We start from the raw sequence: 20704 nt of genomic DNA on the forward strand, positions 1-20704 counted from the left end.
TGCACAAGACTGTACGGATGAGTGCAGGTTATGGCTCTTGGTCCTACCACCCAAATGAATTGCTGTATGAGGCTTTCCAAGTACGGTTTTTGTTCTCAGCAACTCTTGTTCTTTAATGCTGATATGTGCAGTTAGAGTGTCTTCAGTCACCTCTAACTGCCAAAAGTACAATCCACCCTCATCACAACCCTGACAATACTTTGACACTGATTGTTTTCCTGATGTATTACTAATGGATATGAATATGTATGTGTGTTCCCTTTCAGCTGACTCTTGGGTTGAGCGTCCTCAAGAAAGATGACAGATGATTGGCAGATAGAATGATCAGAGTGAAATTAATGTGTGTGCAAGTGTGTAGACAATAGTGATTCAGGAGCTGAACTGTTTAATACCGAGAAGATGCTTAAAATCCATACTATTCTGAACCAGCTGTGGGCGATACATAAACTGATTTAATTAATTTTAAATTTTGTCTTTGACAATGTGAAAACTGCCTCAGCCACATAAATTGAGATTAGCTCTTCCTCTTTTGTCGTTCAAATGATAACACCTGCAGTGCTGTGTAGTTGCATCAGCTATGTATGCCACGCCATTTCCTCTGGGATGTATGCATGTGTGAGTTTTGCTGGTCAACAACGAGCCTTAGTAATGGCAGCTGCAGAAGATGAGAAAATAATGGTAAAGAAAGCTTGTCATGTTGCTTGAGTGATATGGAAATGAGTCAGTTTTGTGAGGTCTGATGTGGAACGGGTCATCACGCTCTTTCCTGTCATTGCCTACCAGTGGTGTCTTTATTGTTCTTTGCTGATATTGCACACATAGTGTGTAGGTTTAACCAAGAAAACTAATTTTGATAAATTTTGTATAATGATTTCATGTAAATAGAAAAAAAAATTAAAATATTCTTTTAATATCATAATAGTCTATAACACTATACTAGCCACCCTGCCTGAACCCTTTTACACACTCTACATCACAAAGAGAACACTCTACCCTATTTCACTTTCTTACTTTAATTTCTGAGAAGAATCAATGTCCTTATTGTGTTTTCAGACATTTCTATAGAATCGTGAACACTGATAATAGAGCTAGGAAAAATAGCTCTGTCCTGTATTGTGCTGGTTATTCTTATGTAATATTTTGTGTAATGTTCCATCTACATAATCGAAATGTAATTAACAAAGCCCTTTTAAAAACAACAGTTGACCAAAGTGCTGTACAAAAACCAATAATGTAATGTTGATTTTTTTGTATTGTAAATGTTACTTCATTATATACTTATTATGTCATTTTATTTTCTTCTAGGTCAAAGTGACGCAGGAGCTGAAAAACACACACACAGAGCAGATGACAAGACTGCACTTTAAACACCAGACTGAATGTGACCTGCTGGAAGACATGCGGTATGTGCACGCTTGTGTTGCCCAAATGATGCATCCTGACACAGCATGCATGCATACAAAGAAAAAAAATGAAATAACTAAATAAATGAGGAATGGCATGAGTTAAGAAAATGATGAGGGAGAATAGTGTCATGTTCCAGTTTTTGTGTTTTTTTTGGAGAAGGACAAAGGGTCGGGAAAATGACGAAGGAATTTCCTGCTGTACTCTTCCTGCTCCGTGACTGCTTTTCCCTGCCTTTCATCTTTTGCAAATTCAATCTGTATCTCTCACTCTGTCATTCTTTCTCTCTCCCATGCTTTCATTTTTTTTGTCTCTTCTCTTAGCTCCAACTATCTTTTTGTCTGTCTCCATATCATTCTCTTTCATTTCAGCCCAGCTCTGTTTGCTCATGACATGTGTGTCTCTGGCACTTTTCCCTTTTGGATTTGGCAATGGGAGGAAACCCTGGTTCCTTCACACGCTCTCATTTTCTGCGTGTTGACTAAGTGTTGATTATTTATGACAGCAAACTCTCTAATACTCTGCTCCTTTGCATCCATCCCTGTCTTTTTCTTAGTTTTTAATTTTCATACTTCTTCTATGCCCTTTTTTCTAAGGCTTCTCTTTCCTCCCTCTCTCCTCCCCTTTCACTCCTGGGGGCTGCTCCAGCTGCTGAAGAACAGATTGCCTTGTTGCTGCTGGGTCTTGGAGAGTGAACAAGGCCCTGGTCTCACTTGTGGGAGAAAGGGAGAGTCAGTTTAACATATGCAACCACTATGTGTTAGTTCTTTTGGCCACTGAGGGATGAGGCTACATGCTGCTTTGTAAAGACCTCCAAATTGGCTTTGAAATCCTCAAGACACCATTTACTCTATTTTCTCAGTGTGTTCCTCTAGCCCTTAATGTACTGTAATTATTTATGATGACACATTGTGATGGTGGAAAAATCAGGAGCAGCAAGCTGATGTAGTGATTAGGGGGGACTACCTTCGATTTTGAGACCTGGACTCAAGCCCATGTTGCAACAACAAGCACCTGCTCTGTCGATGTGTCCTTGAGCAAGATGCTGAGCCATGGTGGCCGATATCAACATTCATCTTACACTATTGTAGTGAGACAAAATTGTCCAAAAATGTTCTGTAGAGCAAGGGTTATCTGGAATTCAGACGAGAGGCAACATGTCAGCAGAGCACAAATGCTGTGAAAGGGTCCATTATTAATAGTGGTTTGGATTCTGTTGGCCAAAAAAACATATCTATGAAGAAATGTCTGTATTTGTAGAACACATGGTTATACATTTCAGAGCAGACTTTGAATTACCATTTCACACAGAAAAGGATTACTGTTTGTAATATTTAGGTATTATATTATGCATGTAGATGGGTTGCCGCTGATTCAGGACGTCTTTTGGACTGAATCTCTTTCTACTGTTTTTTCCCCCACGTCCTTTCCTGGGCTTCGTAGTCTGCTGTCACAACCAGCTGTCTTTTCAGCAGCGCAGCATCTAAGTTAGTGAAAGAACAGCAGCCAGCCAAACTGTCATCTGTCTCCACCAGTGCCCATTAAATGAATGGTCTCTTCAGTGTCAAAAGTTGTTTTCAAGCAGCCTACATGAGATTTTTTGTTTTTATCGTAGTATTTTTAAAGTATGCCCCAATGACATTTTTTCTTAATTTGACAGTTGGCAGAGAACTGACAAGAAAGTTAAACTAAACGGGACATGTTTCTTTTGTGTCATTGTGTTCTTAGTTAAAAAAGAAAATCTTTTTTTTGGGAGCAGAGAAAAAAAGAAGATTGACTTTGCACTGGTTGTTGCAGGAGTTTACAGTTATATAATTTATTGTAGATTTAAGTAAAACAATAAAAACAAAACACTGTGTCTGTGATGAATTTAGCTACAACTCGGAAGTTATTTGAGCAGACTTTGCCTCACTTTAGTTTCTGTACCACCAAAAATACATTCTTGAACAAGTGCTGCAGTCAAGAAAATGAAAGTGCAGTTATTCAGTCAAACATATGTGTTCGATGCAGGCTCACATTTTCATCTGTAAAGCCTACAGTAGATTTTAACTCTTAAATCCCAAAAGCTGCTCTGAGCTTATTTACCCTAATTAATCCACTGGCTGGCTTTAATCGGCACACACACATACACTCATCAACACACACATGCACATATTGTTCACATATTGCTAACTAAGACACGTTCAACTGTTTATGAATGGCCACGGGTAAAAATTGAAAGCAAAGAGAAAGTTAAGGACAGAAAGTAAGAGAAATTAAAGTTAAGAGAAAACAGAATGCATTAAATCTTCTGAGACAGAGCTTTATCTGGAGTAGTCTTAGAGAGGATAAGAAAGAGAGAGAGAGAGAGAGAGAGAGAGAGAGGAGAATACGATGGCGAGTTGGTGGACGCATGGAGTCAACTTGATGCCCTAAATCTTTCTAAATCCCCCATACCCTTATGTCTGCCTGTACAGCTCTGTACACAAACACATCACCCTGTGTGACCATGGAAGTCGACATAACTCATACATACTTGAATTCACCTTTCATACATTTTATGACATTGACATACAGTTCATGTACTCACTGGGACTGTGTTACTGAATATATGTCGAGAAAATTTAGCTCTCACTATGAAACTGTAACACATCTGAATCTAAATATTGCAGAGTGAATCATGATGTTAGATTGTGAATTTTGCTACAGAAATGTTGTAATATCACATGCATGATCTTGTAGGTGACATTAGAAAGACTTCTTATCATAGTTTTTATAATTTACTGTTGAACTAGACTGGACTTAGAAAGAACTAAAATCACTGTATAATTTAGGAACAATGTGCCCCTAAAGCTGTGTTTTTATGTGCTTTGTCCAATTGGTACAGAATAAATGAAATTTGTTTTTTATTTGAGTTTCGCGGGAATTATCCCCACATATCATTAAAATGTAATGGGTCTTCATGCTGAGTAGCTAGATGAGCCTCTTGATTTTAAACCCAAATTCTATTATAATTCCCTATGTAATGATTTTCTCTGCAGCCCTCATCATTCTTGTTTGCAGAGTGAACAGAAAATCAAAGACAAGAATCTTATATAAGGTTTAATCTTATTCAGTATTCAAATAGAGTAGGAAAGTTTATTTATTTATTTATTTATTTTTGTACCTGTGTGGCACAGCAGCATTTTTGGATGTATATAACAGAAAACAGTGCTATATTAACTTGAGTGTCTATGCAATAACAACACTTTCTTCAGATTCATTAACCATCAGCAGTTAGTCCAGAGGCTTTATTCTGTGGCAGATTCCACTGTTACACTTAAAATTATTCTGCACTGTGACAAAGCGACATCCAAAACCCTTGAAAGAAAATTGTGCTTCTGTTTGAGGAGCCTTCAAGTTTTCACAGAGAAGTCTTTCACATCTCATGTTTCAACAAGCAGGCCAGTCTGCTTTAATATTATGGCCACAGTCCTGCAGCTTGACTGGAAGGGAAGGGTGCCTTGTGTATCCTGGTCAGTTTTTGTAGGTCATTATTTCTTATGTAATTTTGTTTCCACACAGTAATTAATGATCTGATGGCTGTATCGCAGGGGTGTCAAACTCATTCTATTTCAGGGGCCACATTCAGCCCGATATGATCTTAAGTGGGCTGGACCAATAATATAATAACAGTTTAAAAAAGTGAAATTACATTATGAAAGTGTTTACATCTACAAAGTGTCCTTTAAAATGTGGATAACATGAACAACCTGAAATGTGTTAAGAAAAGTAAGTGCAATTTTAACCATATTATGCCTCAGTTTATCATTGACACATGCACATTACAACTTACAGATCACAGTGGATCTACAGATACATAAAACATTTAATAACAGGCAGAATATCAGTAAAATTACACTTACTTCTCTTAAGACATTTCAGTTTTTTCACATTTTATGTGAAAGGGTAGTTTGTACAGGTAAATATTTTTTTTTTTGAATTTTTACTCTAAAACAAAGAGAAAAGACTGGAGTTGTCGTTATTTATAGATTATTACCCTTGGACACACTGGCTGCAGGGTACTGTCATCAGTTAGTCGTCTGTCCATTTGTCTGTCCATATTCCTATGTGCCAAAATTTTGCCATGCACCACTGGTTCTCAACCCAGGGCGGGGGGCAGCAGATAGTCAACAACAATTTCAATTTCACTTCCTCACAGCTTTATTGACACATCCTGCACATACAGGTCCACCATGTTACTTGTAGAGTATTGAGTGTTGAGGTCCGTGAGTGGGGGATGGTGGGCGTCGGGCACATCATCCGTTCATCCGTCCATCTTTATGTGCCAAAAGTTTGGCGTGGACAAGTGCGCACACATTATGTTTTTAATAGGATTTTACTGGTCTGGCCTACTTCAGATCATATTGGTGTAAATGTGGAATATGAACTAAAAAGATTTTAAAACCATTGATTGTCAGTATCTTCAGTGTAACTTTTGCATTTCACAAACTCATCCCACGGACCGGATTGGACTCTTTGGTGGGCCGGTTTTGGCTCACTGGCCATATGTTTGCCACCTGTGCTGTATAGTAACAGACGGTTCCCATATGTTGTCTATAGCCCAAATGAAAGCACCTAACACCCAAAGCTAGGGACGTTCAAAAGAACAACTCTATTGTACTCTGAAATGAAATCAATGCCAGCGCTGCTAAGTCCCGGTTGATCTAGGAGCGGAAATACACAGAATCTATCTACTCGATTATAGCTCGTGGTGTTCAAGCAGTGTGAAAACATAATCACCCTCCTTCGTCTCTGTCTCTGTGTGTGACTCATGTTGCTCATCCTGTTGTCACTGATCTCACCCTGTGTCCTGTAAACCATTGATCTCAGCTGCTTTCCCTTTCTCTGCCTTTTACCCCATCAATCCCCCCACTACCACCCTGCCACCTTCAACACACACGCAGACATGCATTTAGTGTTCACTCTCAAGCACTTAAGTATTTCCTGCCAGACACACACTCATCTAAAGTCTGGGCATTTTCTTTCCTACTTGCTTCTTCACCCACAGATGATGCTGACACAGCTTCTTGACACAGGAATACTTCACATGCATGTTTTAATATGTGACTGACAGACAGAGGTTAGGGGTGGAGAGTGAGATAACCAAGGGCAGAATACAGGAAAGACAAATATGTAATTGCTGCCGTTATTGTCATGATTACAACAGCAAAAGGAGATAATGGTGCTAGTTTTTTTGCCACTTCCTGGGATTTGAACCCAGGATCACCTGTTAATTTGCATTGAGATGAAGCTGTTGGAGTCAACCAAAAATTTGCAAGCACTGGGTGATTTATTTTGTAATGCATTTCACCTCTTTACCTGCTGAAGCTCACCTTGTTGTATATATGGCTTGCACACATACTACAGTGTTTTCAGACCAATCATGTGGCTTAGTTGGTTAAAATGCCTGTCTAGTAAACAAAAGGACCAGGGTTTGAATCCCAGCAGTCCCTTTTCAATATATATTTTGTTCTCTTCTGCTCAGCTTTTTCAGTGTAAGGACTACATGTGTTCCTCTGTAACATGCAGTTAAATAATGAAATAGCCCTCTTCCTCTTCTAAAACCAGGCTTCTTTTATGGCCTAATCCCAAATGTGTTTGCTTTCTGTTAATCTCCTGGTATGTCTGAATGAATGAAGAACAAACATTAATGCAGAAATTAGCTATTCTGTTGTACATGCAGTTCTAGGCCATTGCTGTAAATAGTCTTGCTCTCCTAAAATTTTAAACTCTTGAGAATTTTTGCTGTTTTTGATCATTCATTCTCTTCATATTTGCTTGCTATTAATCAGTAGGGAATGCACTGTTGGGATGTGAATGCAAAGTCTCTTATTTACTAGACAGGCACACTAACCACATTAATCCACACTTTTAATTTGGAGAGTTCAGAGACTCAGACACTGTAGTTAAAGGTCTCAGTTATGTGAAATATTATTGATATGACGTTACTATAGACATCGATGGGGTTTTGCAATTTTTTTTGCATAGGGAGTCCTTCAACATATGTACTAACTCCTTGAGAATATGGACAATTCCATTCTAAACAGCATTATGAATGAGTTGTGTGTGTCTGATCAGATTTACCAGGATAAATGCAATGTGTACACAGGGCCTCTGAGAATTTGCTTTGGAGAATGTCTGAAAAGCCTTTCTGATATCTGTAATAAGAGCCAAACCAGATGTCAGAAAAGGCACTGCTGGGATTCGAACCCAGGATCTCCTGTTTACTAGACAGGCGCTTTAACCAACTAAGCCACAGCGCCACATGTATCAGTGCTACCTCCTGTATTTTCATCTTTTCGTGTAAGTGAATCATTAGTAACATTAGTTTTGTGTTTTCCTTACAACAATGCACTGAAGGAAAAAAATCCACTACTTTATCATGTACATATCACTATAAAGTGGGTTAATTTTCATGTTAGCAAAACAACTTGAGTTATAACAGCAGCCCAATAGTAGCAGAAAATGACTTCCTCTCAACAGCACAAGCAATACAACTTGACTACCTTTTCCCACAGCGCTAAGCTGGTAAGCAGGGTGAACTAATGTGTTTCTCATACTCTTTACCCACCTGTCTGTGTTAAGTTGTGGGCTTGCATTCACCCTGGCACCACAGTGCACTCACTAAAGGTGTCACTGCTTCGATACAAATCAACTAACCAAACACTTTTTGCCAGAGTTCTGCCAGACAAAGGATCACTAGAAACAGACTTAAATAAAGCCAATACCCACAGTAAGTCTAACTACACATGATGCACATTTTTATACAGTGTTAAGGCTATGTAAACAGAAATGAAGCTAGCAATTTTAATATTAAACTATAAAGACTTAAGCAAATTGATTAAGATGTCTTCTTCTATCTCTTTGTCCTAAGCACTCACTGTTAAGTTAAGGACTGATTCATTCAAACCTGAACTCATTTTCTCTGATGAGCATCTTGCATCATGGTAAAACAGTGAACCACCAACAAAATCTTACACTCCATTCATAATTCATAACAAGTGGTGCCAGGCACAAAAAAACCCTCCCCTCGTATGCATTTCACCCATTGTAAGTAAATGGGAAGATTTTTAAAAAATCATTAAAAAAATTTGAACTTTGACCTACCTTTCCCAAAATGCAATGACATCTATTATGGGTCACTGGCAGTATCTAAACCCAATTTGGTTTGAATTGAACCAGTAGTTTTATTATCTTAACTGGTAATCTAATCAATAGTCCACTCATAGATAATAATGTTGGTTGGATAGAGCATTGTGAAAGGGGGGAGAGCAGCACCCCTCACACTCAATATTAATATGGATATTTTTGTAATCGGGTATTTTCCTCCTCCATTTTATAAAAAAAAACTATGTGGGGGGGCCTTTTTGCGAAATATCTGTTCATACAAGAATGCAAAATCGACCACAAAAGTGTAGACTCTGTAGACCTTCAGATAATATTAGACATAGTAAAAAAATGCAGAAGCTTAAGTCTAATGAGGATGAGCAGCCATGACAAAGTTAAGTTACCCTAATCATTTAATTAAAACGCAAAAATATGGATTAGCTGATAGCAGAAGTTTCCTTCACATAAAATGTAATAAAACATATAAAAGTTATGTTCATAAAACATCAAAGGTAAGATAAAATTTGTAGTCATCACTTCATAACGCAACCTTTATTTTTGCTCTTCTTTGGATTGGCCAGTGAGTTTTAGCAAGAGAGAAATAATCTATATCATAATACTGGAAGGTCTCAGAGCATCCCATCTCCACATTAAATATCTTGGCAAGTTGATTGGACCAATATTTTGGGACATATTAGTAATTTTGGAATACAATAGCCTTACAATCATGTTGCTGTACCCATGACAGTTGACAGGAAGTACAGTACCATGCAGCATGATGGGAAATGAAGTTAAACACAGGAGCAATACATGTAATAGCTTCAGTCTATGATGGTTGACGATTGCAAAACCTTTTCTGACTTTAGTCCCTAGATATCAGTATTAATATGACCCGTGGTTCCCCAATATTACTGTTGGATCTGCTTAGTATTAGTTTAGCACTGCAAAGTTTGTCACATTGGTCTTTTATTTTGTGAAATTATTTATGACATTTGCTGGTCTCTGACTGATAGCTTGTTTTACTTGCTCATTTATGTGCTTGTTTGAATTGTGTTTTGTTTTCCGCACATTGGTTTTGTTGAGCTTTTAGCTAACAGTTCTCTGGTTACGTGGGTGTATCACATAGTATGAGTATATTGCTACAAGTGTTGCGTAGCATTATCGTGGCAACACAGACATAGGCTAACAGCTTGTTTAAGAGGGCACATGTTGGTTTAGGTTGTCAAAATTTATTGTACGTGTCCATTTCTGAAATATGCTGACAGTAATTTACCACTGTTAAATTACACTGTCTTATCTACCTGTGTAACTTGTATTTAATGTTTCAGGTACATGTTTATTACACAAAGCAACAACAGTCATGTGTGAATTGGGGTGTGATGCCATTATTTTAAAAATTCTATGTTTTTATGACCTTAAACACCATTTACATATGGAAAAGAGGCATATGTGTAGAGGAAAAACAACCATTTTACACCTTTTCAGCATTAATGTGGACAGTCATAGACACTTCTTTCTCACCGTAGAGATCTGTTCATATGATTTTTCAGTGTAGAGGATGTGAAATCTCTAAGCTATGTTCAAGCTGAATTTAAAACATGTGCCCCGTGTGAGGCTCGAACTCACGACCTTCAGATTATGAGACTGACGCGCTGCCTACTGCGCCAACGAGGCTTGTGCTGCACACTGAGCATGTGCGCTCTCGAATGCAGACAGAGTGCCTAAAGGTGGGGGTTGGTCAAAGTAATCGGGGGAGTGAGTTTGTAGGATTTCAGCGGCACACAAGGGGGTGGAGTTGAACACTAAACATGTGCTCCAGTCCTTTGCAGTAAATCATTGACCAGTTGTAAATACTGCTGTTTTGTATGTGTCTGTTTTAAAAGAGCAGTCCATTAGTTCATTCAGAATTGTGTCTCTGAAGCTATTAAAACCGGAAACTTTAAAACTCACCCTCATTCTAAGAGGCTGAATATGCTTAACATAGCAGCTTTAGCTCAAAATGATGCCTTGGGAAATTTTTGACAAGAGGTTCTGCCCTATTTGTTTGGGGTATAATTACCATAGCAACAATTAGCAGTAATTAAGCTGTCTACCCTTACAGTAAATGTTGTCTTCCATTCTGTATTTCCCCCACTGTTTCTCTTCCTACTCATTGCTTATTTGTAGATGTTGGTTTTCCTCAGACAGTGGGTTGTTTGGTCTTTATTTTGAACAGCACTGGTTTGGTGAATTACAATTTAGTACTGCAATAAAATATGCCATTTTTTTATTATATGCAGCATTTCCTTGGGCTACATCTGTAATGTTTAAATAGATTATTTAAATCTGCATTGAGTAGAAAACCTAGAGCTGCTACGTTTTCTAAACAGCCACAGGGAAGAGACATTACAAAAATGTATGAAATGTTAATTTATCACCCATCTAAATAAATACGAGATTTACATCCTGTAAAGAAAAAAGTACTATATATCCTCTTGCATTCGTTAAATGATGGGGGTTGGTTTCAGCAGGACTTAACCATACTCTCAACTAATTTTCAGTCACTTGTTTCTGCCAGTATCATGTCTATTTTTTCTCACATTACACAAAGTCTCAAGTCGCCAAAGACATCCAAACTATCTTAACAATCCCTATAGTATTTCTAATTGATTTCAATAGCATATCCATGGCAGCATTTTCAGGTCGATTTTGTAATGACTGCCCTTCATAAGAAAACAACGAGAAATAGGACGACTCAGTCTGCACCCTGATGTTGGCAAACAACAACACTTTGCTTAGGAAATAATGAAAACCTTGATACTTAAAGCAGTTTGTTGCATTGGTAATATGTGTTTTTCACCTTAGCCAAATGACAAGAGTTCAAGCAAATTACACTATGTTTCCTTCTACATTTTGCTGTCATTCATGGTTGCCTTGGCTTGGGAATATTTTTTATGTACTAATTTGATTTACTCATTGATTTGTTAACAGAGAGCGTTATGTGTATGTAGTGACTTACACTCTGCCACAAGAAACATAGAATGCAAACCTCCCTGAAACCTAGGGGAAATCCCTTAAAACAGATCCCTCTTTGTAGTGAGATATGCTTTGGGCACATATTATTCCTGGACTCTAGGTGAAGTGTTCCAAGGGTTATATGTGTGGCGCTGTGGCTTAGTTGGTTAAAGCGCCTGTCTAGTAAACAGGAGATCCTGGGTTCGAATCCCAGCAGTGCCTTTTCTGCTACACTATAGAAGGCACTTGCGTCCCTCTCGATCTGATTATCTCCTCAAGTTACTACCTACTGTTGTACATATGTGTTTGAACATCATCAGATAGGTATTAATCATCACTCTATCTACATATGATACACTGATATTAAACCTAATTGTGGCTGTAAGTAACCCTTACATACTGGATAAGACAAACTGTATGCCATTAGAATTAAATGGTACTTTGAGCATCCAAAACAGCAGGACGCTTCACAGGGTCACTTTTTATTGGTAGTTGATTTACAGATTAAGCAAAATGTCAACATACGTTTTTCTTTTTCCTTTTTTCTCTCCTTGATTGTCATTACTCCTCATTTCCTGTATTGTTACAAATGAAAAGACCTGAAAAGGAACTTAATTCTGACTTTATGATATTTCATAAAGTATCAGAACCTGAAAACTGTATACTATGGGAGCTGTGAACACTTTGAATGTTTGGATGTTTTTTAAGGTCTGGTATAATTAGTAGTAAAGTGATAAAGTCTGGCTTAGTGAATATAATGCAAAGAAAAAAAAAAGACGCATCAACATATCTTATGCAATTGATGTAATTAACTATGTGGACTTAGTGATTTGGTAGAAATCCCTTTTATTAAAGTCTTCCTACAAATAAATAAATAAATAAATAAAGATGTTTTTAGTAACTATTGGGAAGGCTCTCACATTGTATTACCCTAATAACACCCTAATCGAGTGGCACTGTGGTTTGATTAATTAAAATACCTGTCCAGTAAATAAATCCCAATATCCCTGTTTTGTTTCACAATTCTATATTCTTCATTTTAAAATTAATATCCTTTCTTAGTCTTCCATAGCCACACTGATTTCCTCACTTCAGTAGCACTGTCCTGTTGCAGTAGATGGGTTTGGAACCTCCCACTGTTGTTCTGGAGAAGTGGTAAAAGTTATCTCAGTTGGTTTGCTAGTTCTTGGTGATACTGAGTGCAGGATACTGTGACAGTTCATCGACAAAATACATAGTGTCAGGAGAGAAGGTGATTTGGTGGAACGTTTCCACATGAAGTGTGTTGTGGTATTAGAATTCCTACAAAGCAAACCAGTACATAAAAATGTGTGTTTATCTTTTGTTAATACAGAACATTTCAAGAGTGTAGTTGGAGCTTGGAGGTTGGTGTTTTTCACGTAGCAAGGGTAACTTAGTGATCACACACAGATAGTGGAAGGAAGGAGCACAATAATCCCGCCACTGCTGCCACTGCATGACAGAAATATTCACCCTTCCAGCAGCTAGCTTTGTCCTAAAGCAGTGGTTCTTAACCTTGTTGGAGGTACTGAACCCCACCAATTTCATATGTGCATTCACCGAACCCTTCTTTATTTAAAAATAAAATATGATTTTTTTCAAATTCAAGACACAGGTATATGTTTTACTGGTGCACAAAATGAACCGTGCATTAACATCACTGTGTTCAAAGAACAAAACCAATACAGTGCATGAACTCACAACAAATTACATACCTTTTCACAAAGACATGACCTTTTTTAATACTATCAAAAAAGATAATTGCATGTAGTGTATCACAAAAAAGTTCTCGTTATACTCCCTCAGTATTTTTGTGATCGTTGTTTTATTACGGCACTAGCTCGGCTTTAGCGTAATACGATTTTTCCATCCGCGATGGTGCGTCGGTCGTCACATGATTGTAACTGACCAGTGCGGTGACCGAAAAATGTAAACAAACGCTACACATGGCTGCCTCTGTGGTTAACAGGAAGTAGCAAAAGTCATAACAACGATGTGGAAAATACTCAAATAATTCATCGTCAGACGAGTGGAAGAGATTATAAACACTTCCGGATGTGTTGTAGTGCTATAAGCAACAACAATAAACCGCGTATATTGGATGTCAATCAGAGAAAGAGTCTCCGAAGCAGTTTGTTTACATACACAGACCTAGCCCGACACACACACCCGACTAATGAGTCGAGTGTGTGTCTTGACCCCCGCCGAACCCCTGAGACTGACTCACCGAACCCCGAGGGTTTGATAGAACCCAGGTTAAGAACCACTGTCCTAAAGTCAAGCAATGTGTGACAGTTCATTATAATTTGGGTGTTGTTAACTTCATTGAATTTCACCAAGTTAAAGTTTTCATTTCGCAAGAAAGAAAGAATGAAAGCATAAATGAAATACAATACACTATGAGGTCCAAAAACCATTAGAGACATTTATTATAACTCAATAAGACGAGAAATCCAAGCTTCTGAATCCTTTGATATAAATTTATTGTCTAAGAGGTATGATATTGGAGAACAGTCTCTAAGTTCAGGTTCTCAAGTTCTAATTACCCATTTGGTATCATAGTTTAAAAAGGACACAGATCTGGTCGGTGAATACTAGGCAAACATTTCAATACATATGAAATGTTGTCATGCCAAATGTTGTCCTGTCATCCTCACAAGATGATATAATTTTTTTTTTTATTAGTTAGGATAAAACTTTTTTCTATAATACAAATTAATGAGCATAATATCTTAATGTATACAGTAGTCTAACTTTGTCAGAATGTGAAGATTCAATGTCTACATGATGAGATCATCTATGGGACTATATATGCCATGTTGTTCATTTGGAAAACAGTGCCAGTCTATCGGTCTGTGTAATCATATACCTAATGTTATGTTTTTCATTCTGTGCATTCCTGGGCTGCGATAAGAGCTTCCACTGTCTCTGCTGCCAGGATGTGGTGTGATATTTAGAGGATGATGGGAAGTTTGAAGAGCTGTGCACAAATGCTGTATAATTTGAGGTGATGGAGTCCAGTCCTGAGATGTCTGGGAAAAACTATTTATAAAACACCAGATTTGCATATTTAGTTTTTCTTTTCCTGTTTGTGTAGAACACTCTGTTTACATACTTTTACAAGAAACTACAGGTAGAATTCTGCAATATGGTTCATTTATTTAAATAATTTCTATGAAACTTTCAGGTGTATTATACTGTGTATGTTACCCATTAGGGAGTTTGCAGCTTTGCATCGATAATTTCTCTTCACATTCTGTGGAAATTGAAACTGATGTCTGTGTCTATCTTTTTTTTTTATAGGAGCTACAGTCTGAAAAAGGGACAGCTGGAGAGGGACTATGCACAGGTAATACACTGAATGTGATGCAGAGTTATCTGTTAAATTCAAGGAAAAATGTTGCTAAGTGGAGGCAAATATTGAAGAGTTGTCATCTCCCTGGATTTTGTGCACAATTCATGTACAATTATTAATGTTAGTATACTGGATGTAAATATTATATATATAAAGACAGTAGGGTTGCTTAATGTTAAGTTTGAATTTTTGTGGCTTATGTATTCTGAGATGCAGGTAAAACCCCTGAGTCAAATAACAGTATTTATACTCAGTCAAAGCTAAAATCATACACAGAATAGAAGTTAGAGCACCTTTTAGCTCTGATTACTAGACACATTCACCATGGCATTACTTATTACATGTTATATTTATGCAAAATCGCAGTAAATGTCACAACATTTATTTTTGTCCAGAGTTACATTCCTTTTTCACAAAGCTCTTTCACTGATAATGGGAGAGTTGCAAGATCCTCAGTGGGGTCTGTGTGTCACGGCCAGTCCAAGTGTGAAAATGATGTTTCATGATCCCTGACCCACAAATTCGTCAAATCATAATTTGAGCCCAGTGCATCCTGGCATTGTCATCTTGGAATACCTGGAATGTCTGTGTCATCAGGGAAGACAAAACTCAACGATGGAACAACCTGGTCATTCAGTATATTCATATAGTCAGCTGACCTCTTTCACATAACGGTGCTGAACCTAGACCACCTGAAGAAACCCCAGATCATAACACTGCCCCCACAAGCTTGCACTGTGGGCACTAGGCATGATGGGTATTTGCATCATCTGCCTCTTTTCACCCTAATGCGCCTATTACTCTAGAACTGGGTCAGTTGGGATTCATCAGACCACATGACCACTTTTTCCACTGAAACCCAATCCAATCTATCAAACTGATGGTTGTTTAAGAAGGGTTAAGGTTCATTTATGCTCTGTGTACATGTGGTTATGTGCGGAGCTGTCCGTTCGTACTCTGCATTCATTTCTTCCATATTTCTGTCCATCTCCTGGAAGCTTATGGATACGGACTAAATAGAGAATATGGAGCAGTATCACTGGGAACCGTGGGGGCAGTATTGAGATCTGAAGCAAATAATTTTCTGAAATGGCGTAACTTTTCAAACAATGACTGTGTGAGTTGGTGTGAAACTACCGACATATTTACAACAAACTCTCCCCTCTCAATATCTACATTAGTAGGCTAATACCTCCTCTGTCGTTTGGCATTTTATTATTGACTTGAGTGAACCTACAGTCACGGAAAAAATTATTAGACCATTAAAAGTCATCAAAAATAATGGTTATGCAATCAAGTACTAACTCCTATGTGTATCATGTGACTAAAACAGACAGAAAAGAAAACATGGAATGCCTAAAAGCACTGTTTTTGTCAGTACAATGCCATAGATACTGATGTAAGATCTTAAGTAATTTAGTTATTATCAAGAAAACCATGGAAAATGACTAGATATCAGCTCTGAAATGAAACTCTTATGAGCTATTTTGTTGTTATCATTATATTTGTCCAAACAAATGTACCTTTAGTTGTACCAGGTATTAAAATGAACAAGAAATTGAAGAAAACAAGGGTGGTCTAATATTTTTTTCCACGACTGTAGTGGCAGCTGAAAAGTATTTACTCAGTGGAAAGTTCTTACCTATTCAGTTTATCCAAGTGGAAATTTTTTTTTAGCTTGACATTGCAAATGCTTACTCTTAATACACCCCCACAGAAAAAAAAAAAAAGGCACTGCTGGGATTCGAACCCAGGATCTCCTGTTTACTAGACAGGCGCTTTAACCAACTAAGCCACAGCGCCCCACGAAAGTGTGTTTTCAGGCCTTTCATTAACAAGCTGATCCTGTTTTCATGTCTGAGTAGAATGCTCAAAGCATTCATCAAGATTTTGGAAAATGTATTCTCTTAGGTAAGGATATGAAGTCAATTTGCTGTCAAAGTCAATAATTTTTTGTTTGCATTTTTACCAGTTGACATGACATTTAGGCACTCAAATGTTGTTGTCATGTAGGGATTTGACTGAATGTATTATTTGAAGTAGTTTTTGTGAATAGATATACTATAGGCTAACATATATATGCACTGAATATGAATATATTAACATGTTTTTCCTCAATGATAAGCAACATGACCACATGATGGATTTAATGTTATTTTACTGTGAGGTATTATATTGTTATAAACAGACCAATGAAGCCAGCAGTGTCTGAAATGCCCTGTGTAATTTACTGCTGAACTGAGGCCAGTGAAGATCACATTTCACTAGAGGGACTGGGAAGATGCACACATTGCACATTGCATCTGTTTACTACAAAGTCCATGTGGTTTTTGAGTGACATCGATATGAGAAGCAGTGGCCTTCATCTCAGAGTAAACTAAAACTGCACCGATATTGCAACATGTTGGACTTCAAGTGAGAAGAGCTGAAAATGTAGATGAGGCAACATGTAACACTGCAAAAAGTCATGTCAGAATTGATTAAGGTGCTACACACTTTATTAGCACTATCTCAGTGCTGCTTCACTTCTGTTTCTTCTTGTCATTAGTTTGTGTTTGGCTGACTGAAAGTGTGACGCACTTCAACATACCTCTAATGTTTGGCTTCATATCAAACTGGTTTGAGCATTTGTGCATGCGAGCCATAGATAAATAATGGTTTTTGGTGAAATCATGTGAGGGATTTAACATCATAACTTGTTCAAAGGTTTAATGTACATTTGTTGAATGCACCTGCTTAATCAGCTCACCTAGTTCAAATAAGATTTTTAGTATGTAGCATGTGCAGCAATCTTACACATCAGGTTTCAACCACATTTATATGGGGTATTTTTTTAATTTCCAGGACTAAAATCTCACATATGTGCTGCAGGCAACATTTGGTTTCACTTCCTATATTCCTGTTTGGTTTTTCACAGATGTATTTTTTTCATTCATGCTTCACTTTGCCTTTCTTTTTATTTATGAAATTCTGAATAGTTACCATAAATCTTGTAAGAGGCAGCAAATTTTTTGTGTGTAGTCTGTCTCCTCAGCAATAGACTACATAGCTTTTCTTCCATGCATACTATAAAATGGCTAAACAGTAGTCCATCTGTTGAAAGGGAAAACTCCTTGGAGCAACATCACTATTCGCATTAGTGGGAAGTATGAGACTTTTGCAGGTCTATGTTATTAATTTTCTAAACCTTTAGAATTTTCATAAAGGGCTTTGGTGTACCTAAGGTGGGCAAGAATTACCGCTTCCATACCATGAAATTATTTTCACCTGTCAGGCACTTTGTACTGTGCTGCATATTTGTCAAGACACAAAAAAACCAAAACACATTTCCCAGAAAGCTGTGTCAGCGTACTCCTCTTACTAAGCATGAGTCGGCTGATGCATGCATCTCCACTAAGTAGAATCCAAGCATTGCCTGCTGCCAACTACATGAAAGACTGACTTCTATTGTATTTTGATTCGGCACAGCTTAAGCTCCTTTCATGTGCACATTCACGCATCCACACATGCACATTAAAAATCACTTTCAGTTTCAAAATCACTCTGAATATGATTCTGCTATCCAGGATTCAACTATATATTAACATACACAAACATACACCCATCAGTCTTTGCAGCTGTCCACATCATTAACCCTTGTTTTGTGTCCAAAATATACTTTTTGTACATAGACATGAACAGACACACACATCGTAAAAGAATAAAAGAGTGATAGGAAAGTGGGTTAAGGAGTAGAGACAATAAAGTGTATGGTTTGTGTAGTTTTAAAGCATGTGAATGTATCGGTTAGATTCACTAAGTGTGAGCTTCTCGTGGTCAAACACTCTGCATTCAGACACTTATTCTCTCTCTCTTTCTGCCTTGCTTTCTCTCTATCCCTTGCTATTCTGCCTCAGCACTGTCTTGCTCACCTTAGAAATAGAGGTTGCCTAGCAACAACCCCCCACTCAATAGGACAATGGATTCCCTCCTAATTATAGGTGTGTGAGTGTGTGTATGTCTGTGTGGGAATGTCTGCATACCATGGTTTCCTTTCATAGAGAGGTTTTTTGGAATATATGTTTGCTTTAACAGCTCATGATCAAGCTAATTTTTTGTTCCATATTTCCTTTTCATAAGCATCGTTTTATGATGGTATGTCTCCCCTAGCTTTTTCTCTCTCCACACGGTCCTCTGCATGGTTGACTATACTGGTGATTTCACTGGGACAATCTGCTCTCTCATTGGTCCCCTCCAGGCGACATAGACAAAGATCTAGCCAATCAAATGGCGTAATCGTAGACAGACAGAGACAAAATGATAGGAAGAGAAAAGACAAGGAGAAATCAAGTTGTAGGGAACTGATAGGGGGCCGGGGAAAGAGAAAATAAGACACAGCACTTGAGGAAATAGAGGGGGACAGCTGAGTGAGAATTGAAGTAAAGAGGCTGCCGTTTAACCTTTGTCCTTTGACTGTGTGAGACCAGACGTTCCCCCCTGTGTGGTAGTCAGTTGCAATTACCAGCTGTCAGTCACAAGTCCTGTGTTTTTTTTTTTTATGTGTGTGTTAGCTTGTCTGCATTAGCAGTTTGTCCCATATTCCCCTCCCACAATCAGCATTACTGAAATAGTTTCAGGCTGGGGTCACACTTTACTGTACTGCCCAAAAAGGACAGCCTGTTGTGGCTTAAGTTGAGAGTTGGTGTCTTTCTGCTCAGTTGTTGTGCACTATTAAACTAGACTTATGCATTGTACTTCTTCATGGTCTTAAATTTAACTTAAATGCATTTGATATGTCACTCATCATTTCATCATGACAAGGTTTATTTGCAGGAAAGAAGTCTGTCAAATGAGAGGGAGAGAAAGAAAGATTTTTTGTGTTTCGTCTTCTGTTTTGCGCTTACATCACACACTGTGCCTTTTTACAACTGATCATTGCTGTCTGTTTAAACAAAAGAAACTACTATGATGTATTATATTTCACTCTACTTTGCTCATCTTTTATTCTGTCAGGTTTCCCCTCCCTATACCTTACACTGCAGATGTGGGCATCAGACATCCCTTCCTGACACAGAAATGAAGCAGCGAGCTTCGGAGTAGAGCAGTGCAGACAGGGAGACACAGGAGAGAAAATCAAGTATATTGATTTAGGAGGAAGTTGAGAAAATAAGGGCGATGAAAAGGCTCACACAAAGGCAGGAAGAAATCAGAATGACTACAGATAAAGGGAGAGTCAAAGTGTCTGAGCAAGAGACAGGAAAAAAATTAGCCTGTGGCAAAGCACAGAATAATTCATGGAAGGGAAGAAATGCAATGATACTGTAATTTGTAGAATGCAGATACTGCAGAGCAATGAATGAGCATGCACATTTCTATATCCTCCGCACTTTTAACATTAACTTTCACGTCTTCAGCGATCACCAGTTGCTTGTGTTCAGACCAGTGGTTCCCAACCTTATTTGGCTCGTGACCCCATTTTAACACCACAAATTTCTGATGACCCTAGACATTCAAAACAGTGACTTTTCTTTTGCTAAAATTACTTTGTTTTTGATCATACAATAGTTTGCTATGGTATGTTGTAAATAAACGGTAATTTTAGACGACGTATCGGCTATATAATGTATATTATTATGGATGGAGGCAGAAAAGCCAGGTTGAGATTACTGCACAAAGTGAGAATTTTATTTTCCTTGGTCAGGATATGTATGTATCTTGGATTTACAAGGCTGGCAATTAATACTGAACAAACAATAACTCAATCGATGAATTATGGAAGAGCTGCAGCATCTGAAACCGACCACAATGAACATTTGACAGATA

The 20704-nt window shown here is 37.8% G+C and overlaps 1 protein-coding gene and 4 non-coding genes across 5 annotated transcripts in view; 2 read left to right on the top strand and 3 right to left on the bottom strand.

The window, feature by feature from the left end:
• The window catches only part of fchsd2 (FCH and double SH3 domains 2), a 63276-nt gene that overhangs the window by 2516 nt on the left and 40056 nt on the right, over nucleotides 1-20704 (top strand). Inside the window, exons 2-3 of the mRNA XM_030152539.1 lie at nucleotides 1306-1403; nucleotides 14851-14896. Coding sequence (XP_030008399.1) covers nucleotides 1306-1403; nucleotides 14851-14896 — 144 coding nt within the window. The remainder of the gene's footprint in view (nucleotides 1-1305; nucleotides 1404-14850; nucleotides 14897-20704) is intronic.
• Nucleotides 7615-7688, bottom strand: trnat-agu (transfer RNA threonine (anticodon AGU)). Its single transcript has one exon. It is a non-coding gene; the product is annotated as a tRNA-Thr (tRNA).
• Nucleotides 10134-10206, bottom strand: trnam-cau (transfer RNA methionine (anticodon CAU)). Its single transcript has one exon. It is a non-coding gene; the product is annotated as a tRNA-Met (tRNA).
• trnat-agu (transfer RNA threonine (anticodon AGU)) lies at nucleotides 11675-11748 on the top strand. The gene has a single exon. It is a non-coding gene; the product is annotated as a tRNA-Thr (tRNA).
• Nucleotides 16632-16705, bottom strand: trnat-agu (transfer RNA threonine (anticodon AGU)). Its single transcript has one exon. It is a non-coding gene; the product is annotated as a tRNA-Thr (tRNA).

This window comes from Sphaeramia orbicularis, chromosome 13, assembly GCF_902148855.1.
Source record: "Sphaeramia orbicularis chromosome 13, fSphaOr1.1, whole genome shotgun sequence".
NCBI classification, from domain to species: Eukaryota; Metazoa; Chordata; class Actinopteri; order Kurtiformes; family Apogonidae; genus Sphaeramia; species Sphaeramia orbicularis.